We start from the raw sequence: 26232 nt of genomic DNA on the forward strand, positions 1-26232 counted from the left end.
CATACTGGATAAACCCATTGTCTTTACACAGAGCAAACATAATTCCAGTAATGCAGTATGTTTTTCATTAAATACTTCAGAGAAAAGAAATAGTATGACAAATACCATACTTATCTGATAACATACTGCTTACAGTTGATTGCTTTACCTCTTACATCTTACATCTTTTCTATTATAGAACTCTGACAGAGACAAATAAATTGACAGCTGCTGCAAGGCAGGCATCTTTGGTACATTTGTTCCAAGAACGAATTTGAGGCATTCATTATTTACATGTACAATAAAATTACTGTGGGTTACTGTTAATAAACTTATGTTTCCCACAAGTTTCATTCAAATACCATTACACAACAGAACAATATACCTACAGTCAGTTGAAATACTATAAAAATTCTGGACAAGTGCTAATATCCTAGGTTTTAATGATTCATCATTTATGATCATTGGAATTTACTGCACCCAATGCATCTCATGATATTCATACAGTACTTCATGCACAATACATCACTGATGTGAAAACTTACATCACGCTCAATGCCATCCTCCTGTTTTAGTTCTAGGTCTTGCTTTATATGGAGACTAGGCATTACAATCTTTAGCGGACCTTCAAGAAACTGAAAAAAGAAAGAATGGCATATTCAAAGCTTCTGTTCTTGTGTTACACATCAAGTGGGGCTAAAAAGCTATTGGTCACATGTATTCACTAACTGGCATTAGGTAACAAGAAAATGTGTCACAGTAAATTAGATTTACTTTCATTTCAATTTATTCATACTGGGGAGGTCCTACAGGATGTAGGAAATGTCAGAAAAACATGACAAACATCTGAAATCAAAGTTCTGTTTACTTTGGAGGTAGACACATCAGATATCAACCAAACAGAAATTATTTCATCCTTGCCAAGCAGCTACTACTACTACTACTACTACTACTACTACTACTACTACTCCTTTCTCTCTCTCTCTCTCTCTCTCTCTCTCTCTCTTTCTCTCTTTCTCTCCTATAAATGTGCCAAGGTGAAGGCTCCAATAAGAACATTTTTGATTTTATGATGATCTCAGCTCCCTATTTTCTGACCTATGTTATTCAGTGGAAGATGATAGGGTACCTCTGCAAAGCCAATGAGGGCACTATGGTCAAGAAGAAACTAAGCAACTAGCAGGTTATATGCAGAATGCATTTTTTAGGTCAGAAAACCACCTGTAAAGACAATAAGCACGTAAATGCAGATCTAAGTGTGGGTCACCAAATTTTGGTACTGAGGAAAATACATGTCTAATGTCACAAAAACTAATGCAAACCTGAAGTAAAAGTAAAGCTTTCAACAACCTGGAGTTATTTATTAACACCTTAGTGCTCTGTTAGACATTGTCAGTACACCACTGGCTTCCTCCAACCTTTGAACTCGCTGACACAGTTAAGTTACATGAGGACCTAGAGCTTCACAATGGAATGGAAACTGTCATTTTCCACATAGACAATTTCCATGTGAAAAAGTGACAGATGATGCCTGGGATGGAACCCGGAACACTTGAATTTGTAGTGTCACACCCATTCAATAAGCAGTCATCTTACTCTTAGAAAAGTGTATATGCATTCAAGACAAGATCCAGAGTTTCATTAACTAACAGTAGCATTGTACACAACATGGTAGGAAAACTAGAAATAATTAGCTACAAAATCACATATTCCATGCCAAGGACCCACTAGAAAGATGCACCACAGAACAGAGGCAGTAATACATTATCATGAAAAATCAGTACTGGACAATGAGATAAATCTGCATTTATCTCATTGCATGTTACTGAAATTTGCAATCTGCATGCAGGTAAGTATCAATTGTGAGGAAAAAATAATTTTGAAGTGTCAAATGTGATGTGGAAAAAGTAACTATTTGAGTTCCAACATCCACCCACCATAGTACATTAATGCTTAAGAAATAGTCTGGTAAATATTGTATACAAATGAAAATACTTTATCATACTGCAGTGACAGGATATATATACATGTCAGCTACATAATTGAAGATGCATGAATTCAAACAGTGAAAAAGATTTGGAGGAAAATTACATCAATAAAGTACAACATGACATGAGGTTGACCAAATATAGACAACATGAGCCATGCTGTCCATTCATTTCATTGAAAACATTTAGAGTATCCATGGAAGATGTAGATCTAAATTTTGAGACGACAAACTGAACTCTCATCTCAAAATCATGTCCTGTGACATTAGCACAGCTGTGAAAACAAAAATTCCTGTGAAAATCTAGAGACATGTTTTCCCAAAATTAGCCTGTGTAACTGTTTAGAAAAACCACACAACAGGAAAATATTTATTCTGTTAGTAATAGACAAGCACAAAATAATAAATTCTCTAAATACAGAGATTGGAACAAGAGCACGGGACTACTGAAGCATCACAGATTGCTACTGTTAAAAACAAACTCTGGAAGACAGGAACATACTTCAGCCTAACAAACCTGGTAAAGTGATCAGACATGACATAACAGCCAATAAACCTAGCATGGGGAATAAATGGAATACAGTGAGGACCTGCAAATGTTAACAACATTACATAGTTACATGACAGCAGATATCTGTACAGCAAATTCAAATGAAGCTAAATCACCTGAATCCCCATGGCCAACCAAAAGTTGAACATATGAGAACCACCAAGACAGCTTATATAAGAGGCCTTCCATTAATTTATAAGTAACATCATATCTTGCAAAACATGAAACAAAAAACGAAGATCCCAGAACTTCTGAACAAAAACATTAGAAAAAGGATCAAAGACATCTCTACAGCTGATAGTTGACAATGATGCAGATGGTAGCAGAACAGAAGACAGTAACAGAAAAGACATAATTACAATGCTTTGCCTTAGAAATTTTCTCCACTAAAGAACATAAAAATGCATTTCACATTTCTTAATACACCAGAGATACTAAAATGACAGATACAAAATTGACTAAAGTGGGGACAGGAGGGAGAAGGAAAAACCAAACTTTTTCTACACAATTGACCACTAGACCTGAAAGGGCAGCCATCAGATGAAATAAAGTGGATGTTGCAGGATCACGTCTGGCAATGGAACTGTTATTTTATGGAACAGTGGTGTTTCATGGGAATAGAAAAAATGCACAGGTCATTTCAGGTTGTAAGTAGAGGCACAGCAAACATGTTTGGAGCTGAAGACCTAAACAGCAGATAATTTTGTTCTCCTATATGATTTTGGAAAGAGAACAGTGCCTCTGCATGAATAAAAATGAATCCTACAGTCATTCATCAAGTAAAATTGACTGCTCTATTCACTCACTATTCTGCTGAATGCAATCAGCCTATACAATTTTTAATACCGGGTGATTTAAGCTAATCAGAAACATTCATATAGTGATCTAGTGACTGTCTAATATTAGAGATTTGTCTAACAACATATGTAAAAATTTATTTTGGCTGCACTGATAAGTTAAACCTGGATTTCTTGTATTTTATGGGCTGCCACCTTAACCATTATGGACACTTCCCTGTGACAATAAGAACTTGACTGTAAAGGGTATCTTGCAGATCATCCGCTTCAATTTCCTTCAGACTTACAGTATTTGGAGTTTAGTGCTGGAACATCAATTTCCTAAACCAGCACTAGGAAGTAACCAAACTAAAAAAATGTGACTTTGAAGATCAGAAGACTTCTGAGTGCTGCCTACTACAAAACATTTCCTATTTATTAACACAATTGCTGGTAATTGGAAGAATAGCATAAAAGTGCCTTAATGAAAAAGTTACTGGTTCGAATCTCCTAGCAGGAACTACTACTTTTTAAAAACTTCCATGTCTACTAACAAACTGCAAATTAAACAAACACTGAATTGTAATGGTTTGGCAAAAATTACATGTGTTTTCATCATTCGACATGTTGTTGTTGTGGTCTTCTGTCCTGAGACTGGTTTGATGCAGCTCTCCATGCTACTCTATCCTGTGCAAGCTACTTCATCTCCCAGTACCTACTGCAACCTACATCCTTCTGAATCTGCTTAGCGTATTCATCTCTTGGTCTCCCTCTACGATTTTTACCATCCACGCTGCCATCCAATGCTAAATTTGTGATCCCGTGATGCCTCAAAACATGTCCTACCAACCGATCCCTTCTTCTAGTCAAGTTGTGCCACAAACTTCTCTTCTCCCCAATCCTATTCAATACCACCTCATTAGTTATGTGATCTACCCATCTAATCTTAAGCATTCTTCTGTAGCACCACATTTCAAAAGCTATTCTCTTCTTGTCCAAAATGGTTATGGTCCAAGTTTCACTTCCATACATGGCTACACTCCAAACAAATACTTTCAGAAACGACTTCCTGACACTTAAATCTATACTCGATGTTAACAAATTTCTCTTCTTCAGAAACGATTTCCTTGCCATTGCCAGTCTACATTTTATATCCTCTCTACTTAGACCATCAGTTATTTCATTCCCTAAATAGCAAAACTCCTTCACTACTCTAAGTGTCTCATTTCCTAAACTAATCCCCTCAGCATCACCCGATCTAATTTCACTACATTCCATTATCCTCGTTTTGATTTTGTTGATGTTCATCTTATATCCTCCTTTCAAGACACTGACCATTGCGTTCAACTGCTCTTCCAAGTCCTTTGCTGTCTCTGACAGAATTACAATGTCATCGGTGAACCTGAAAGTTTTTACTTCTCCACGAATTTTAATACCTACTCCAAATTTTTCTTTTGTTTCCTTTACTGCTTGCTCAATACACAGATTGAATAACATCGGGGAGAGGCTACAACCCTGTCTCACTCCTTTCCCAACCACTGCTTCCCTTTCATGTCCCTCAACTCATAACTGCCATCTGGTTTCTGTACAAATTGTAAATAGCCTTTCGCTCCCTTTATCTTACCCCTGTCACCTTTAGAATTTGAAAGAGAGTATTCCAGTTAACATTGTCAAAAGCTTTCTCTAAGTCTACAAATGCTAGAAATGTAGGTTTGCCCTATCTTAATCTTTCTTCTAAGATAAGTTGTAAGGTTAGTATTGCCTCACATGTTCCAACATTTCTAAGGAATCAAACTGATCTTCTCCGAGGTCCGCTTCTACCAGGTTTTCCATTCGTCTGTAAAGAATTCGCGTTAGTATTTAGCAGCTGTGACTTATTAAACTGATAGTTCGGTAATTTTCACATCTGTCAACACCTGCTTTCTTTGGGATTGGAATTATTATATTCTTCTTGAAGTCTGAGGGTATTTCGCCTGTCTCATACATCTTGCTCACCAGATGGTAGACTTTTGTCGTGACTGGTTCTCCCAAGGCCATCAGTAGTTCTAATGGAATGTTGTCTACTCCCGGGGCCTTGTTTCAACTCAGGTCTTTCAGTGCTCTGTCAAACTCTTCACGCAGTATCTTATCTCCCATTTCATCTTCATCTACATCCTCTTCCATTTCCATAATATTGTCCTCAAGTACATCGCCCTTGTATAAACCCTCTATATACTCCTTCCACCTTTCTGCCTTACCTTCTTTGCTTAGAACTGGGTTGCCATCTGAGCTCTTGATATTCATACAAATGGCTCTCTTCTCTCCAAAGGTCTCTAATTTTCCTGTAGGCAATATCTATCTTACCCCTAGTGAGACAAGCCTCTACATCCTTACATTTGTCCTCTAGCCATCCCTGCTTAGCCATTTTGCACTTCCTGTTGATCTCATTTTTGAGACGTTTGTATTCCTTTTTGCCTGCTTCATTTGCTGGATTTTTATATTTTCTCCTTTCATCAATTAAATTCAATATTTCTTCTGTTACCTAAGGATTTCTATTAGCCCTCGTCTTTTTACCTACTTGATCCTCTGCTGCCTTCACTACTTCATCCCTCAGAGCTACCCAATCTTCTTCTACTGTATTTCTTTCCCCCATGCGTGTCAATTGTTCCCTTATGCTCTCCCTGAAACTCTCTACAACCTCTGGTTCTTTCAGTTTATCCAGGTCCCATCTCCTTAAATTCCCACCTTTTTGCAGTTTCTTCAGTTTCAATCTGCAGTTCATAACCAATAGATTGTTGTCAGAATCCACATCTGCCCCTGGAAATGTCTTACAATTTAAAACCTGGTTCCTAAATCTCTGTCTTACCATTACATAATCTATCTGATACCTTTTAGTATCTCCAGGATTCTTCCAGGTATACAACCTTCTTTTATGATTCTTGAACCAAGTGTTAGCTATGATTAAGTTATGCTCTGTGCAAAATTCTACAAGGTGGCTTCCTCTTTCATTTCTTCCCCCCAATCCATATTCACCTACTATGTTTCCTTCTCTCCCTTATCCTACTGACGAATTCCAGTCACCCATGACTATTAAATTTTCGTCTCCCTTCACTACCTGAATAATTTCTTTTATCTCGTCATACATTTCATCAATTTCTTCGTCATCTGCAGAGCTAGTTGGCATATAAACTTGTACTACTGTAGTAGGCATGGGCTTTGTGTCTATCTTGGCCACAATAATGCGTTCACTATGCTGTTTGTAGTAGCTAACCCGCACTCCTATTTTTTTATTCATTATTAAACCTACTCCTGCATTACCCCTATTTGATTTTGTATTTATAACCCTGTAATCACCTGACCAAAAGTGTTGTTCCTCCTGCCACCGAACTTCACTAATTCCCACTATAACTTTAACCTATCCACTGCCCTTTTTAAATTTTCTAACCTACCTGCCCGATTAAGGGATCGGGCATTCCACACTCCGATCCGTAGAACATCAGTTTTCTTTCTCCTGATAACGACGTCCTCTTGAGTAGTCCCCGCCCGGAGATCCGAATGGGGGAGTATTTTACCTCCGGAATATTTTACCCAAGCGGACGCCATCATCATTTAATCATACAGTAAAGCTGCATGTCCTCGGGAAAATTTACGGCTGTAGTTTCCCCTTGCTTTCAGCCGTTCGCAGTACCAGCACAGCAAGGCCGTTTTGGTTAATGTTACAAGGCCAGATCAGTCAATCATCCGGACTGTTGCCCCTGCAACTACTGAAAAGGCTGCTGCCCCTCTTCAGGAACCACATGTTTGTCTGGCCTCTCAACAGATACCCCTCTGTTGTGGTGGCACCTACGGTACGGCCATCTGTATCGCTGAGGCACGCAAGCCTCCCCACCAACGGCAAGGTCCATGGTTCATGGGGGGCATTCGACATATTAAAACAAAAATTTTGATACATTCATGCGAGTTTTTTTTTTTTTGATGCTCTCCATTTTTGTACCAAAATGTAATTTTTTAACAATACTCGCATTTTTATGTAACTTTTAACTAAAAATAACTATTGGAAAAGTATGACTCAGCACGAATTAAAATTACCATTTGTTTTACATATGGAATGTAAATAAAACTAAAAGAACTGGTAGCACTTAGTGTGATCTGAACCACCAATTTTATGATTATTATAATATTGAACATCAACAAAAGCAAAACGAGGATAATGGAATGTAGTCAAATTAAGTCGGGCGATGCTGAGGGAATTACATTAGGAAATGAGACACTTCAAGTAGTAAAGGAGTTTTGCTATTTGGGGAGCAAAATAACTGATGATGGTCGAAGTAGAGAGGATATAAAATGTAGACTGGCAATGGCAAGGAAAGCGTTTCTGAAGAAGAGAAATTTGTTAACATCGAGTATAGATTTAAGTGTCAGGAAGTCATTTCTGAAGGTATTTGTATGGAGTGTAGCCATGTATGGAAGTGAAACATGGACGATAAATAGTTTGGACAAGAAGAGAATTGAAGCTTTCGAAATGTGGTGCTACAGAAGAATGTTGAAGATTAGATGGGTAGATCACATAAGTAATGAGGAAGTATTGAATAGGATTGGGGAGAAGAGAAGTTTGTGGCACAACTTGACCAGAAGACGGGATCGGTTGGTAGGACATGTTCTGAGGCATCAAGGGATTACCAATTTAGTATTGGAGGGCAGCGTGGAGGGTAAAAATTGTAGAGGGAGACCAAGAGATGAATACACTAAGCAGATTCAGAAGGATGTAGGTTGCAGTAGGTACTGGGAGATGAAGAAGCATGCACAGGATAGAGTAGCATGGAGAGCTGCATCAAACCAGTCTCAGGACTGAAGACCACAACAACAACAACAACATAATATTATCCTATGCACTCAGCTACAGACAACTATACAATACATTTTTTACACTTGCCAGCACTCACAAATCACTCAATTGCCAAATGCATTTCTCGTTTCTACTTTTATGGAGAACGGTATCATACTGCTTTACCAAATAATTGGCTGGCCACTGACCTTCAAATCCTGAACCTAAGACAAAAATCTATGAGGACACACAAGTGAAATCCCCTTGGCAGCCCTGGAGGCATGCTTGGTTAGGCTAATAGTTTATGTAACTGATCCTTAAACTAGGAGTTACAGCCTCAAATCTGAGACATAGCAACAGTTTTCATCTGTTTGTTTGTATGTGTACCAATGCAGTCTCACAGAATTGTAATTTATCTTCATATAGATAATGAAGTAATTCTACAGATATACATGCTAGAACTATTGCTCCAGCTCAGAGACAGCACTTTAGACAATAGTTCACAGTCCCCACCCCAAATGAACCATGGACACTGCCGAGGCAGGGTTGCTTGCATGTCAACAACATTGAAAACAGTGTTAGGTGCAAACACAAATAAGTATTATCTGAGGAGATATCAAACTTAAACATGGATCCTCAAGAGGGGCAAAATACTTTCCAGCAGTTGCAGGAGCAATGGTCTGGATTATCAACTGACCTGGCCTTGTAGCATTAACCAACTTCCTGTGCCAATAATGCAAATGGCTGAAAGCAAAGCGAAACTGTAGCTCTCTCTGTTTTTCTCCTCAAGAGCATGCAATTCTATTGCACGAAATTAGCTTAGGCAAAATATTCAGGAGGTAAAATAGTCCCCCATTCAGATCTCCAGGCAGAGTCTACTCAGGAGGATGTTATCAGGAAAAGCAGGCCAGGCAGTCTATATGTCTGAGTGTGGAGTATTACATATCTTAGTAGGATAAGCATATATCACTAGGGGTAAGATAGATATTGCCTATAGGAAAATTAAAGAGACCTTTAGAGGAAAGAGAAGCACTTGGATGAATATCAAGAGCTCAGATGGAAAACCAGTTCTAAGCGAATAAGAGAAAGCAGAACGGTGGAAGAATTATATAGAGGGTCTATATAAGGGTGATATACTCGAGGGAAATATCATGGAAATAGAACAGGATGTAGATGAAGATGAAATGATACTGCATGAAAAATTTGATGAAGCGGTGACAGACCTGAGTCGAAACAAGGCCCTGAAAGTGTACAACATTCCATTACAACTACTGATAGCCTTCGAAAGGCCAGCCCTGACAGACCTGTACCATGTGGTGACTAGGATGTAGGAGATAGATGAAATACCCTCAGACTTCAAGAAGAATATAATAATTCCACTCACAAAGAAAGAAGGTTTTAACAGACGTGAAAATAACCAAACTATTAGTTTGGTAAGTCATGGGTGCAAAATACTAACACGAATACATTACAGATGAACGGAAAAACTGGTAGAAGCTGACCTTAGTAGAAGCTGACCTTGGGAAAAATCAGTTTGGATTCCATAGAAATGTTTGAAAACATGAGGCAGTACTGACCCTACAACTTGTCTTACAACACAGATTAAGGAAAGGCAAACCTATATTTCTAGCATTTGCAGACTTGAAGGAACCTTTTGACAATTTTAACTTCATTACTCTCTCTCAAATTCTGTATGTTGCAGGGATCAAACACAGGGAACGAAAGGCTATTTACAATTTGTACAGTAACTAAATGGCAGTTATAAAGAGTCGAGGGGCATGAAAGGGAAAGAGCAGTTGGGAAGGGTGTGAGACAGGGTTGCAGCCTATCCCTGATGGTATTGAATCTGTATACTGAGCAAGCAGAGAGGAAAACAAAAGAATAATTCGGAGCAGAAATTAAAATCCATGGAGAAGAAATAAGAACTTTGACATTTGCCGACGACATTTTAATTATGTCAGAAACAGTGAAGTACCTGGAAGAACAGTTGAACAGAAGGAACAGTGTCTTGAAAGGAGAATATAAGATGAACATCAACAAAAGCAAAATGAGGATAATGGAATGTAGTCGAATTAAATCAGTGATGCCGAGGGATTTATATTAGGAAATGAGACACAAAGTAGTATATCAGTTTTCCTATTTGGGGAGCAAAATAACTGATGATGGTCAATGTACACAGGATATAAAATGTAGGGTGGCAATGGCAAGTAAAGCTTTTCCCGAGAAGACAAATTTGTTAACATCGAGTATAGATTTAAGTGTTGGGAAGTCTTATCTGTAAGTATTTGTTTGGAGTGTACTCTTGTATGATGGAAATCGACAACATGGATGACAAACAGTTTAAACAAGAAGAGAATAGAAGCAAACATCAAACAATGGAAAATCCAGGATGGAATGTAACAATAGCAGAGAAGGAAAGTCACTACTCATGATACAGCAGTGATGCTGAGTCACGATAGGCACAATAAAAAGATTCACACAATTAAGGCTTTCGGCCATTAAGGCCTTTGTCAGCAGTAGACACTCGCACGCAGTCTCAGAGAGCTGGGAGCACAGATTGGCAGTGTGGTCTCAGCTCCCTGCACGTGTGTGTGTGTGTGTGTGTGTGTGTGTGTGTGTGTGTGTGTGTGTGTGTGTGTAAGAGAATAGAAGCTTTTGAAATGTGGTGCTATGGAAGAATGGTGAAGATTAGATAGGTAGATCATGTAACTAATGAGGAGGTACTGAATAGAATCGGGGAGATGAGGAATTTGTGGCATAACTTGACTAGAAGAAGGTATCTGTTGGTAGGACATGTTCTGAGGCATCAATGGACCCCCTATTTAGTATAGGATGGCTGTGTGGAGGGTGAAAGTCAAAGAGAGACCAAGAGATGAATACACTAAGCAGATTCAGAAAGATGTGCAGTACGTACTTTGATATGAAGAAGCTTGCAGAGGTTAGGGTAGTATGGAGAGCTGCACGAAACCAGTCTCTGAACTGACAACGACGACGACAACAACAGCCTAGGAAGGTTAGAGACTTTGAAAAGGAAAAATTTACAGGTTGTATTCAGTTGTAGTAAGAGCTGAAGTGCAGTGGCAGAAAGGACAAGACTTCTGGTCAGGTCAGTACAGGATTATGCACAAAAAATCAAATAGGAGTCATGCAGGGAGAGCCGTAGTAATGAGCAAGAAAATAGGAACATGAGTAAGCTATTATTAACAGCAATGTAGGCATGAAGGAAATACAGCAGTGGTAGAAATTTGTATGGCAACCAGAGCAGCAGAAGAATGGAATAGGAAAAAGTTTGATGAGTAATTATTCAATAGCTAAGGAAGACGAAAGCCAATTCTAGAAGGTAATGAAATTCAATAGTAGGAACAGGATGCACAATAGTTAAGAGAACATCGAATGGCATAAATGACTGAAAGGGGTAAGCTCCCTGGTAGAATTTTGCACATTGCATGAATTAGTCACTGCAAACACTTGTTTCAAGTATCATGAAAGAAGCTTGTGTATGTGGAATAACATGGAGAAACCAAAAGGTTTCAAGCAGATTATGTAATGTCAAAAACAAAGATTTCAAAATAGGATTGTACACTACACAACATTTCCAGTGACAGATGTGGACTCTGGCTAGAGTTGTTTTTATTAACTGGAGATAAATGTTGAAATGGTAAAAGTAGAATTTAAGTACATGGGATTTGGGTAAGTTGAATGAACCAAAAATCATTGATAGTTTGAAAATGAGCATTAGGCAACAAGTTATAAATAGAGGGTAATTATACACTGGGTGATGAATAGGCAGCTTTGAGATGAAACAGTGAAGGCAGGAGGAAACATAGGTAAAAAGTAAGGCCTAGTACAAATACCTTAACAACTCATGAGATGCTGAATTTAACTGATGAGAAGAGAAAATACAAACATGTGGCTATTAAAATAGACAAAAGGGAATACAGACATTACTGGAATGATGTTAACAGAACGTGGAATATGGCTAAACAAGAATGGTTGTAAGGCAAAGGGGAACAAACTTGCTCCAGAAAGGGGAAAGGAAGTAGTTGTAGACAAGACTGGAGATATTATGATATGGCCAGAATTTGATACAACACTGAAAGAGCAAAGTCTTAACAAGGCCATTGCAGTTGATGACATTGGCTCTGAGCACTATGGGACTTAACATCTATGGTCATCAGTCCCCTAGAACTTAGAACTACTTAAACCTAACTAACCTAAGGACATCACACAACACCCAGCCATCACGAGGCAGAGAAAATCCCTGACCCCACCAGGAATCAAACCCGGGAACACGGGCGTGGGAAGTGAGAATGCTACCACACGACCACAAGATGCGGGCATTGCAGTTGATGACATTACCTCAGAATTATTGGGATACTTGGGAAAGCCATCCACGACAAAGTTATTCCACTTTTGTGCAAGATACGAGATAGCTAACAAAGTTATACATCAACCAGAATGTAGTAATTCAAATTCGAAGAAAGGCAGCTGATAACAGGTGTGAATACTATCAGACCAGACCATCAGATATCACGCTTGCAAGAATGGAAAAGCTTTTAGAGGGTTAACCTTACATAAGATCACTTTGGATACTAAGAGCATGTAACACAAGGCAATACTGATACTATGGCTTACCTGAGACGAGTTAAAGAAAGACAAAATTGTGTTTACAGCTTTTGCAGATTTACTGAAATGCTTTTGAGAATGTGGAGTTGACTGCACTCTTTGGAATTTGGGCAGCAGCAGAATAAATAGACAGGAAGCAGAAGTTTGTCTGCAACTTTCACAGAAACCAGGCACCAGTTGTAAGACTTTAAAGACATGAAAGGGAAGCATTGAGTAGGAAATGAGACAGGCTTGTAGCCTACATCTGATATGCACTCTGTACGACGAAGACACAAAGGAAATCTGGAAGAAAGTAGAGCAAACTGTGTGTTTACAAATGACAATGTAATTCTATCAAACAAAACAGGCATCTTGAAACTGTCAATGAAGGGATATGTGGGAGGTAAAACTCTGAACAGTAAAATTGGATATCACCACTAAAGGAGATTGTGTGACATACATCAATAAAAGCAATGGATTCTAGCTGAAATAAATCAGGCAATGTTGAGTTTAGACTAGAAAATGAGACAGTAAAAGTAGTAGACAACTTTTGCTATTTGGGCATCAAAGTAACTGACAATGGCCGAAGTAAGAAAGAAATAAAGTGAAGACTAGCAATATCAATGAACATGTGCCTAATAAAGAGGACTGTTCACATCTGATATAAATTTAAGCGTTAGGAAGTACTTTCTGAAGATATTCGCAGTGCAGCCCTGTATGGAAGTCAAACATAAATGATAGGCAATTCAGACAAGATGAGAATGGAAGCATCTGAAATGTGCTACAGAAGAATGCTGAAGATTTGATGGGTAGATGAAACAAATGGAGGAACATAGGGACCAATTTCACTAACACAAGGGACCTGTTAATAGCACCAATTCTGAGGCATCTAGGGATAGTCAATTTGGTAATGGAGGGATATGTGAGGGTAAAAAGTGTAGAGGGAGACTATGGCATGAAGACAAGAAGCAAGTTCGAATGGATGTAGTAGGTGACAGTCATCAGAGATTAAGAGGTTTATAGAGGGTAGACTAACATGGACAAGTGCATCAAGCCAATCTATATTATATTCACCAAAACTAAGCCATAACATAACACTGCTTAATTTCATACAGTCACACAAATTCTAGACTTACCTGTTGGTTCACTTTCTCATCCAATTCTTCTTTTAATTTCATGGTAGATGTGTGTAACTGAACCTGTGGAGAATAGTAAAGAAATATCTGCAAGGAGTTCTTTTAAGAAGACAATTTTAGATATATTACAAACAAGTATCACATATTGTAAGTCTATGACACTTCTAAAGAATAAATGACTCATTCTTTTCAGAGAGTGGCCTTCTCGGTGACAGTCAGTAAGGTGCATTTCAATGATCAGTGACAACATATTTGAAAATTTATTAGCCTCTTGTACTTCAGTTTCCTATGCTGCTATTGTCAATCATATTTCCTACTTCCATAATCTTTATTTACTTATCATTAACTATTTTATACGAAATGCGCATCATATAAAAAAACAGTAGTGTAATGAAATCAGTGGGTACAACTAGAATCTTTAATATTAAAATCAACAATACCCATATCATACAACTAATTGCAACATGAATTTCCTATCAGCCAATCACACAGTTTTAAATTGAAATATTAAAATGATGTGGATGAAGCAGGGAGGGAATAATAAGTAAGATTTTTGAGGCCATTTACTTACTGAGAGTTTCCTGTTCTTGCTAGCGTATGTTTTGGGATGTGGATTTTTGCATTACTTACAGTATCTTGTTTGTAAACTGCTTTCTGGGAACACATTCTTTAACATTCTCCCTGATGCCAACAGCAGAGTCACAGAGATATCAAAAACCAGTAGCATTCTAAGCCTGGTAAACAAAATACAGATGGCACTGTATGTTCCACCTAGCATATAACACGGACCTTTTTTTTATGTTACTGATATCACGGGAATTAACACATATCTGAACCAAACACTCCTCTCAGTTTACACACGAGGTAGAACAATCTTGAAGACTTTTCTTGCAGATTTGGTTGGTGTGTTTTTTCCAAAAAAATGGTTCAAATGGTTCTGAGCACTATGGGACTTAACAGCAATGGTCATCAGTCCCCTAGAACTTAGAGCTACTTAAACCCAACTAACCTAAGGGCAGCACATAACACCCAGTGTATTTTCCAGTTCACTTTCCCATTAACTTGAAATTTGGCATGTTTACTTTCTATACTGACTTGCAGACAAATAGAATGAAACAGTATTAAAAAAATTGAGGTTCTGGACAAAGCCCTTCTGAAATAGAGAACACATTCACAGGAACACAACAAACACACACATGGCCACTGTCTCCAGGAACTGGGAATGACCATCTGCTTTTGGTATGAGCAACCATCTGTTAGGGTGGGTTGTGAGATATGAGGAGGCACAGGGCAGCGAGAGAGGGATAGCAGTGTAAAAGTGGGAGGAGGGGTGGGGGGAAGATAATGTGTTCTCTGTGATAGCACGCAAGGATGTGGCAGAGACAGTATGAGTTGCTAAAGGTAGTTTTGGGAAGCTGTACTGTGGGAGGGGAAGGGGAGGGGAGAAATTGAGAAAGGGAAAATAGTAATTGCACTGGGAGGAAAGAAGAGTGTGTGTGTGTGTGTGTGTGTGTGTGTGTGTGTGTGTGTGTGTGTGTGGTGCTGAAGTGAGAGCAGGGAAAGGTGACATGGGTAGAGGACATGGACTAGCATAGGCTGAGTCTAGAGAGGTTACAGGAAATAATATGTTGTGTTAGAACATAGAATCCAGTTGGAGCAAGCTGTGAAGCAGTCACTGAAGTGAACCACATCATGCTGGGGGCACTTCCAGCAAGTGGGTGGTCCAGTTTTCTTGGCCACACTTTGCCACTGGTCACTCCTGCAGACATAGCGATTTAGTTGTCATGCCTACGTAGGATACAGCACAGTGGCTGCAGGTGGGTAGTTGCCAATCACAGGGTTGCTTTCACAGGTAGCCCTGCCTTTGTGTTGCAGATGTCTGACAGGGCTGCAGGAATCATGCATGTCCTGCATGTAGCTCTGTTTCAGGGATATGAGACATGAGGCAAGAGGTTGGAAGCAGGGCTGGAGTAGTGATGAGCAAGAATATCTTATCAGTTCAATTGGAGACAAAACAACTGTGTGAAGGGTGGAGAGATTATTCCCGATTTCAAGGCATGAGAGGCAGGGTAAATCACGGCAGAAAATGTGATTCAGTTGCTTCAGTCATGGGTAGTACTGACTTGCAAGGCGAGTGCTACTCTAGGAGTATGTGGGAGATGGGGGTCGACCAAAGTGTCCGATCCCACCTGTCGGCTTTGACCCGTGACTTAAGGCTATTGTGGTGTTTGACATCATGGCGGTGTGGAATTTAGTTTGTGAGAGTGGCGTATTTGTAGGTGTTCTGATGTGATCGGTGGTGCTCTCTGGTGGTGTGTTCATGAGTTGTGTGTTAGGTGATGTTTTTGGTTTAGTTTGCATGTGTGGCGAGTTTATAGGTGGTGTATTGTTGCGGTTGGTGGTTATCTCTGGTGGTGTGTTTATGGGTAGCGTGTTACGTGGCGTATGATGTTCATTTGCATGGTAGCATTGCACGTGTGTGGTATTGGTAGTGACTGTGCTTTCAGCGGAATATTTTTCAGGGAGTTAACAATTTTGGTTTTCTTATGTCAATGTTACTTTTTTTTTTTATTGGCGTGTGTTAATTTTGGTAAACTGCTTTTTTTATGTCTTAGGTAGGTATGGATATGACTGGCAGGGTCAACAGTTTTTGGTTGTCAGCGATGATGGGGGACAGTGCATTGTCTCTAATAAAATTTCTTCAACTATTCGGATTTTTGGATGAAGTCTTGAAGTGTTCAGTATGTTGTGAAGAAATGTGGTTTACTAAACTTCTGGCATCTCTGATCAGGGATGGCTATATGTGGAGGTGTCTTAAGGATAACAGGTGAAGGGAAATGTTCGATTCCAATTTGTGGGATCGGGAGCTGCTGTTGAGCTACGTAGATCAAGCGAAATGTCCGATTCCACTGTATATTGTGTTTAGTGGAATTTGAGTAGTTTTGTGCCTTTTTTGTCGTTTTGTGTGGTTTAGTATGGTGGTGTGTGTAAATTTGTTTTTATTTACTTTGTCCTTACCCAAAAACCCCCAATTTCCCACACTTGTTAGTTGGGTCTAGTGTAGCAGGGGATACAACCCGTCGGCTTTGGACAATGACGTCACAAGTCGCCAGAGAGCAGTTTACCATTTTCGCTTTTGCTGTTATGTTTCAGTTTCGTTTTTTTTACTGATTGCTTAATAAAGTGGATCTGTTTACTCTATCTCGTGAGATTTTTTTTAAAAGCCAAAAAAACACTTATCAGCTACTGAAGGGAGCTACAACACTAAGAAGAATCACTTCTCGTTTGGCGACTTGTGACGTCATTGTCCAAAGCCGACGGGTTGTATCCCCTGCTACACTAGTCCCCGTTAGTTTCCTTGGGTTTTTGTGGAATGTGTGTGTTGGTTGTAATTGTATTTTCGCATTAGTGGTCATGTTTATGTAATGACATCATAGGCGCCATATTGGAGTCTTAGTGTATGGTCGTTTCCGCCATATTTGTGACGTCATGTGTCAAAGCAGATGGGTGGAATCAGACGATTCTGTATTTGTGACTGACAAGACAAGGCATGGGAATTCCGTTTCTGGGAACAGGCTGTAAAGGAAATTTTAGGCTGTGCACGCCTCAGTGTGAGCCTTGGCATTTGATTCAAATCACGTTGTTTCCCAATATTCTTAACTGGTGGAGTCTCCTTACATTTCCTTTCCCCGTAACACTCTGCACCAGAAAAAGTCTACCTTGCACACCTACAAAGTCTTTCATCACCACCACTACCAGAACCACTAGTGGTAGCAACTGCAGAAGTAGAAGTACTGCCAGTATTAACTTTTAGTTCATAGTATTATTCACTGACACTGCTACTTCAGACACTCAAATCATTGTAATACTATTAGCCATATTAAAACTTAGTTTCAGAAAAATATGATATAAAAAGGGAAACCATGGTCCAATTTAATAGAGGGTCTGATGGACTTAATCAGATCAAGTTCAATAAACAAACCAAGAAGATCACAAAAATGTCATCAATGAATCTTGATCTGGTGAGCAGTTTGTGATTCTGGGTGGTTAGTAAGGAATCCTCGAGGTGGCCTACGAATAAATTTTCAGAACATGGTGACATACAGTTGGCCTTTGATGTACTGCAGATTTGTTTGTAGGCAATCCCTTCAATAGAGAAGTAATTGTGTGTGAGAATGTAGTTGGACATGGCGACCAGGAATGGGCCGTAGGTTAGGAGACAGTCAGACACTGAGGAAGGAACTGCTCAGTGACAAAGTCATGTGTGTTGGGGGATGTGATCATAGAGGATCATAGCACTTTCCTAAATTGTACAAAATGGAAACTCTTCCTACAACATACCACTCATCCCCATAACCCCCCATAGCGTCAATGTTTGCTAGTCTGTTTGCTCCGCCCCACCTATTCCCTACCCTGCTCTCATTCTAGCACTGAGCAGTGCACACACCTGCCCCACAACTCTCCCCCCCCCACCCCGTACAGCCTCCCAATACTGCACCTAGAAGCCCTATTCTGTCACCCTATGTCCTTGACCAATCCCACAGTCAACACACCATCACCTCCACCCCTACCCTGCTATCCCTCACTTCCCACCCCACAGCACCTCTTTACGTCACCAGTCCTGCCAACAGATTTCTGCTTGCATTAGATGTATTCATGATCTAGTGTTGTCCTGTACTTCATATGAATGACTTTGTCCAAAAGCTTACATATTTAGCAGTCAATTGATTCTACCTACCTGAAACCAAAGGCTTCCTCAATGTGTTGAGTACAAATGTATCCCTTGTATACCATTATTCTATCCTGACATTTTCTGTGTTTGATTCTACTTTCTCTGTTCTTTGGAAAATTTAACTGAGGCACCTGAGTTGTCAGCAACTGAGTTTTGCTTTTCACTGTTGGACCAGTTCAGATACAACCTCACATGAAAAGCTGGAACAGCGACTGCTCAGTCACACAGCTTTGAGCTAATGGAAAAACAGATACATTTACAATAAAGATGTATCACATGATATGAAAGTGCATTGTAGTCGTCACTTCTGTAGTTGTTCCAAAAAGAAGTGATAAGAAGACTGGAACACCAAAGGCATGTGTGCTAAATCTACGATGACTTGCCTTTACCAACTGCTTACATTTTGAGATCAATGCTAGACCTACAGTACCAAGAGAAGAATGAACATCCTGAATATGAGCAAGACACTACACACACCAAGTTCAAGTTCATAGAAAGAAAGATAAGTGAGACATTGAAAGTACAAAGGGGTTAGGGGTTGGATTGTTTGAGGGAAGAGGCCAAACTGCGAGGTCATTGGTCTCATCAGATTAGGGAAGGATGGGGAAGGAAGTCGGCCGTGCCCTTTCAAAGTACAAAGGCTTTCTTCCTTGATCTAGCTACAAAAACACAAATTAATTACAGCACTTTGATGAAGAAAGGAATGAACAATATATTTTCAAAATGAGTTAATGAGGAGAGAATTATCCGTAGAATGTTGATGGCCACACACTGGCAACTTCAAATCCTGCTGATCTCAGAAATACTGAATCAAGAAGTGAGCTCTAACAGTAGCTTTAGCATGTTTTAATTTTCCAGAAGCTGACAGTGACATTCTGCTATAATTACTTCTTTTAAGAGCACCAAATCTGTAGGCGTATGTTGTGTGTTACAGATGTGTCATTTGAGCCTACACAGTTTAACTGTCAGTATACTAACATTTAAGTAATTTATGTGTTACCAAATATTTAGAGTGGTAATGTGAAAATCTACTGGTTAAAGAGCATTGCAAACATTCCGTAGTTAAAACTGTAACACTCCTTTACTCTTTCAGTATCAGCATTACCACAATTTCCTTCTTAGGGTTGTAAATTACACTACCAACTACTCTTTAATTTAATAGTATTTAAGCTCCTCAAAGGATTTCAACAACAGCTCTGTCACCTACCACTTCCCTATATTTAATAGATTCTGAATATCTACCCCCAAATCAAAAACTGATCAAGAACAGTAATATTGCTAACAAGAACATTGAGTGCATAAAACCAATTGGATGAGCAATAGCAAAAATAATGCACCAGGAAAACAATATTGTAGGCCATGAGTTTAAATTTCTCCATCAGGCACCATGACAAATAGACTGCCAAATATTGTCTTTGCAATAAATCCACAGATATATATCCCTCTTGTCTGAGAAAGCAACTATGCTCAACTTAAAAACTGACCACAAATAGAGCATCTGATCAATTCATCCAGCAAGCCATACAACTGATCTACAGTAGCAGCTGAATCATCTGTACTCTAGCACGTAAAGTCCTACTCAAATATTACTTTATCATATCCATTAATAATACCACTTTCTAAGAAAGGAACAAATCTAGACATTAACAACACACCAAACTAAATATCAAAGTAGAAAATTAATTTGTAACAGGTGATTGCAAACACCACAATAATTCAAGAACATGTGACAATTTCCTAGTAGACAACAAACCTTTAATCAAAACTACTGGCATGCCAACATCAAACTAACAATAAGCTACAGAAATTTTAAAACAAACTAAATATTGGAGAGCAGCATTATATACTACAAGATACCAATCCATTGCAAATATTTTGCACAGCCAAGAGTCACAACTTCGTTTGGTCAAGAATCAAAACTAACAGCCAGTACCAAATATTTCATCTGACAAACAACAGGGAAGGTAATCTGCTTGTTTACACACCACATGGCACATAGAAATTAATGAAACAATGGTAAAAAACACAAGAAGCTATTTACGAAGGAGCCTGGTTCAGCATATACTTCATTCTTCTCTTTTTTCAGCCAACTAGTTCCCTTGGAGTCCATGAGTGCTCTCCTAATCCACTGAAAATCAAGAAAGCAAAAGTGATTTTGTTTAAATTGTTACTATTCAACATAGTGCACAGGCAGCATTTTCTGGCTGCAGCAAACGAGTCAATGCATATTAAAAATTTAAAACTGGCTGAGGAACAAAAAACCTAATAAAAAGAACTGATTTACAATTTGCTGGTGATAAGGACTCTGAAGCCTCACTGTCATTAATGGAAAACATAACTCAATTTGACAGAAAACAAAAACCACACACAATGGAAACAAGTGACTTACAGTTACTGCTGTTAGTAGCATTTGCTTGTGGTATACAATCCTGTTCTGAATATGGTAGCTGACATAGCTTGCTTTTTCCACATAAATTTCTAAGTGTCATGTGAAGCTACTAAGATAAAGTGAATTTACCAGACAAATCTATTTACTGTAGACAATTTTACATATGAAGAATAAAAGATTAAAATGAGTCTTGGGCTATATCTAAGCCTGTCAATGTATCCTGCAAATTCCTTAAAATACAGAATAATGTAAGAGGTTTATAATTATGTTCTTAGCAACGTATGCAAGGACAGAAAAGAATTATTTCTCAATGATACTGGCTGCACCTTCAATCAATCTATAAACCCACATTTGCTCATGGTATTCAAAAAAGCAGAACATGAAAATCCACCCATACAGACAGAACTTTCTTCTTTTTCAGTCAGTTTAGTATGTATTTTTAACAACTGTTTCCTTATACAGTCATCTATATTCAACATTATCAACTCAATATAGCGTAATGCTGCAATCTTTACCCAGTCACTAAAAAACACACACTGCTGCCTGCACATTGCATGGAAAAATAAATGATTCTTGACTGTCTAGATTTAACACTTATTAAATTCCTCTAACAAGATTTAGTGAAATTACATTCTCATAAGCGTACCCATGACAATGTTCTGTGGTTTTGGGATGCTTTTGTCGATGGCAATTGCACATACCCATTAGGCCTTACAGAGTAAATTACATTTCCCATATCCTTCCATAGAGTGAAACGTGCACATTACTACAAACAACAGTTATCACTATTTACTAAACTATGGAGCACATAGGCACATTGAAAATCCATGGAAAGCGCAACACAATGAATTCGCTCTACAGCATTATCTTTCATACCAACATAACCAATCCCTGATACTCAGTATTAACGTGTGCTAACGAATCTAATGTATTGGCAGTACAACTGTTTGCGCTACAACCCGGGCGAACTACAGATCAGATTACAGTGAACTCTTACTGTCCCTATTCCTTCCTTCACAAATACTGTTACCGAACTTCGCATGCACAAGTAAATATAACAATACGAATGCAGCGGGCGTGTGAACTTCATGAGGGCCTTTTATCGTCAATGACCAAGTATTTCACATTGACCTGCACTTTCTCTAACCACCACATATAGACACTTTTCCGGTAATTACAGACAACATCAAAATTTCTGGCGGTTCTTTTGCTAAATCACGGGAAACATTTAGCAATTTTATCGGACAGAACGAAAACAGCAAGCATATTACATACCAACACGTCGATCTGGTATTTTTCGTAATTGCCGAACAGCACAGGTACGTAATGTGCACTAATATGTTTGTCTAAACACTAGTCACCTCCTGCTCGCAATGCAGAAACTTAAGCTCACTGAAACTAACAAGTGTTTGGTTCTGATGCACATAACCTGAAATAATTACTTATTAAATTCTGAGGCTATCTCAAACCATAACCAGAGGCGCCAAAGATGATACAAGAATTAAATGTGGAACAAATTTGTCATTCAAATGTGCCCAATTAATGAAATTAAACCGATATAATAACTGTACGAACAGTTACGATAGCATCATTACAAGGCATTGGCAAACTATTTCATTCGAGGCAGTTAGCTGTAATGATAATTAAGTATTGACTTACTGCCACACTCAATATGCGTCTTTCCGTGATTTCCTGTCTCCACCATCAAATCACTTACATGTTACACAGAAAACGCATCATAATACCGTACAAACGTATGACACGAACTACTAAACTCAAGACTACAACCATCTGCTGCTGTGGTCAAAGTCAATAAATGCGGAAGAAAAAACCTACCACAGAGGTCGTTCTAACATTCTTGGAATCAGAGCTTCATATCTGCTAGGAAAAAAATTAAAGTCGTTTGTTGGTTAATTTGGGGGAGGAGACCAAACAGTGAGGTCATCGGTCCCGTTGCCTTCTCTGAAAACTAACTAGAACAGACAGTTAGGAACCTAACTCATGATGAAAATATATTGTTTCTAACGGCAACAAATAGACCTAACCTCTTTGAGGATGTCCACATCAGTGAACTTGATATGGCTCTGGCAGCAAATGACTAACAGAGTACAAAGAATAAGTGAAACAGTATTCAGTAAAGTACATAAAAAAAATTAGTAGTGTCGTATCTCTATGAGGAACTGAAAGTTTAAGCACAGGGCAGCAGTATGTAGAGGAATGCTGGCTCAAGTTTAAAAGAATAGTTGAGCATGCGCTGGACAGATATGTACCCAGTAGAACAGTTCATAATGGGAGGCAATCTCTACAGTATACAGTTACTGTAAAGACACAGCTAAAGAAATCGAGACTACTGTGTCATAGATGTAAAACAAAGCATAGAGCTGTAGCTAGAGAATTGCTGAATAAAACGCATTTGTCTGTCAGGAGATCAATGTGTGAGGCTTTTAATGACTGCCGCAGCAGAATATTGTCAAATGTTGTGTCAGCTGCCCACGTCGAATATCGATGCTGTGACTCTGACGTGGAGCTATGAAAGAATAAACATAGATAAACCAAGACCAGGCAGACCTCACGTACTGATGGGGAGGAATTACCGGGCATTGTTGTCAAATGATATTTCACAAACCCCAAAGCAATTCTGGTGGTATGTAAAGGCTGTTAGTGGCGCAAAAGTTACTGTCCAGTCCCTAGCGAAGGAAACAGGAACTGAAACTGAGGGTAGCAAAGCAAAATCTGAAATGCTTAACTCTGTTTTCAGATTTTCCATTTCAAAGAAAAACCCAGGAGAAATGTCCCACTTTAGTCCTCATAACACTGAAAAGATGAGGGAAGTAAGTACTAGTGTCAGTGGTGCTGATAAACCACTGAAATCGTTATACTTGAGTAAAGCTCGAGGGCCCAATGGAATCCCTGTCAGATTCTGCACCGAATTTACGCTAAGTTAGCCCCCCTTCTAACTAAAATCTGTCACAGATGCCTCAAACAAAACAATGCGCCTAGTAGTTTGAAGAAAGCACAGGTCACGTCCATCTATAAGATGGTAGTAGAAGTAATCCACAAAGTTATAGTCCAGCATCCTTGACATCCATTTGGTTTAGGATCTTAGAACATACTCCGAGCCTAAACATGATGAGGTATCTCGAAAAGAATTACCTCCTCCTTGCCAGTCAGCAAGGATTCCGAAAATATCAGTCATGTGAAATCCAACTCATTCTTTTCTCACGTGACATACTAAAATCTTTGGATCAAGGCAGTCAGGTAGATGCAGTATTTATTGATTTTCGAAAAGCATCTGACTCAGTACCACACCTGTGCTTGTTATCAAAAGTACATTCATATGGAGTATTAATTTAACTTTGCAACTGGAATGAGGAATTTTGGTGGGGAGGATGCAGCATGTTATTTTGGATGGAGAGTCGTCGTTACATGTAGTAATAACTTCAGATGTGCCCCAGGGAAGTGTGTTAGGCTCTTGCTGTTCATAGCGTATATTAATGACCTTGCATACAATATTAACAGTAACTTCAGACATTTTGCAGATGATGCAGTCATCCATAATGAAGTACTGTCTGAAAGAAGCTGTGTAAATTTTCAGCCAGACCGTGATAAGATTTCAAAGGCATGTAATAACTGACAACTTGCTTTAACTGATCAGAAACATAACACTGTGCACTTGAACACGAAAAAGTGTAGTATCCTATGACTATAATACCAATGAGGCGAGCTATATAAATACCTCGGTATAACCCTTTGTAGGGATATGAGGTGGCTCAGTTGGTGCGAAAGCAGAGGGTAGACTCCAGTTTATTGGTAGAATACTGGGGAAGTGCAATCAGTCTACAAAGGAAATTGCTTACAAATCAGTCATGTGATTGGTTCTAGCATATTGTTCGTGTGTGTGTGACCTGTCCCAGAAAGGCCTAACAGGGGATATTGAAAGTATACAGAGAAGGGCAGCACAAATGGACACAGGTCTGTTTGAGCTTTGTGAAAATGTCAGAGAGATGCTGAAGAAGCTGAAGTGCAGAATTTGAAGAGAGACATAAACTATCCTAAGAAAGATTACTAACAAAGTATCGAGAACCGACTTTGAATGATGACTATGCGAATATATTATAACCCCTTATGTATCAATCACATAGATATAGTGAGGGAAAGATTAGATTAATTACAGCACATGCAGAGGCGTTCAAACAGTCATGCTTCCCATGTTCCAAGTGAATGAAATGGGAAGAAACACTAATAACTGGTATTTGGACATACCCTGTGCGATTGACTTCAGGCTGGCCTACAGAGCATAGATGTTGATGTAGGTACACGGGAAATTGTCTACAGTTGTCATTTATTTGTGTCAAAAGCCAAAACAAGAATTAATCGCTATGTTTAAATCAATGAACTAACAAATCGTTAAAATCTTCTAAGAGTGGCGTGTGTACAGATTTATCTGGCACCTAAAAAGGTTGTTTGCTGAAAATGTTTGGCACTACATGAAAAAAATTGTACTCTAAAAACCTGTTATTTTATTTAATGTGTCTACAAAAGCTGCTCACGGAAATTGACAATGGCTGGCAGAGTGGTGTACTCACCATGTGCCCCTCCATATCCCCATCTAATGATGCCTAAAGATTGAGGATGACATGGCGGCCAGTCAGTACTATTGAACCTTCAAGGCCTGTTTGGATGGTGTGTACTTGTTTTTTTTTTGTTAGAAAAACAATCTGTATTGTCTTTAAAATATGTTGTGATAATCTGAGAAAGTTCGGTAGAAATACTGTTATTACTCTGCTTAGCCAATGAGACAACAAGAAGATATAAAGTCTGGTATCATTCTGTAGGTTGTGTACAAGGTGAGTACCAAGCAATTCTTACAACATAATATGTATGTTTATAGTTAAATTATTTCAGTAGGAGCATATATCAACTTCCTACTTTCGAAGTTGTTCATAGCTAAAGTTTTTTGAGATTGCAGATATGAGCAAAAATGGTTAATCTATGGGGTGGAAATGTATCATATCTGTGCTATCAGGCAAATGGGTAGGTTCTGGTTGTGTGTAATCATGTGTCATTGTGTAATTAGTGGAAGGGGATTTGTAGTTTCACTGCAGCTCACTGAATTCTACAAATGTTGAATGTCAACACAATATTGGCAAATGTATTCAGATCATAGTACTGGCGACATACATGTGAGCATCTATCCAGTGAATTTCAGAAAGGAAGTAAAGAAGGTTACTGTTCAACTTGACTCTAGCTTTTAATACAGGAACATGGATATTC

The 26232-nt window shown here is 38.8% G+C and overlaps 1 protein-coding gene across 1 annotated transcript in view; it reads right to left on the reverse strand.

Annotated features, from left to right (window-relative positions):
- LOC126108322 (zinc finger protein 701-like) overlaps positions 1 to 22735 on the reverse strand; it is a 145835-nt gene extending 123100 nt beyond the window's left edge. The window contains exons 1-4 of the mRNA XM_049913541.1: positions 22618 to 22735; positions 20611 to 20697; positions 13838 to 13900; positions 525 to 614 (exon numbers count right to left, since the gene is read on the reverse strand). Coding sequence (XP_049769498.1) covers positions 525 to 614; positions 13838 to 13900; positions 20611 to 20679 — 222 coding nt within the window. The 5' untranslated portion in view covers positions 20680 to 20697; positions 22618 to 22735. The remainder of the gene's footprint in view (positions 1 to 524; positions 615 to 13837; positions 13901 to 20610; positions 20698 to 22617) is intronic.
- Between the last annotated feature and the right edge of the window lie 3497 nt (positions 22736 to 26232).

The sequence above is a fragment of the Schistocerca cancellata genome, chromosome 11 (genome assembly GCF_023864275.1).
Source record: "Schistocerca cancellata isolate TAMUIC-IGC-003103 chromosome 11, iqSchCanc2.1, whole genome shotgun sequence".
NCBI lineage: Eukaryota > Metazoa > Arthropoda > Insecta > Orthoptera > Acrididae > Schistocerca > Schistocerca cancellata.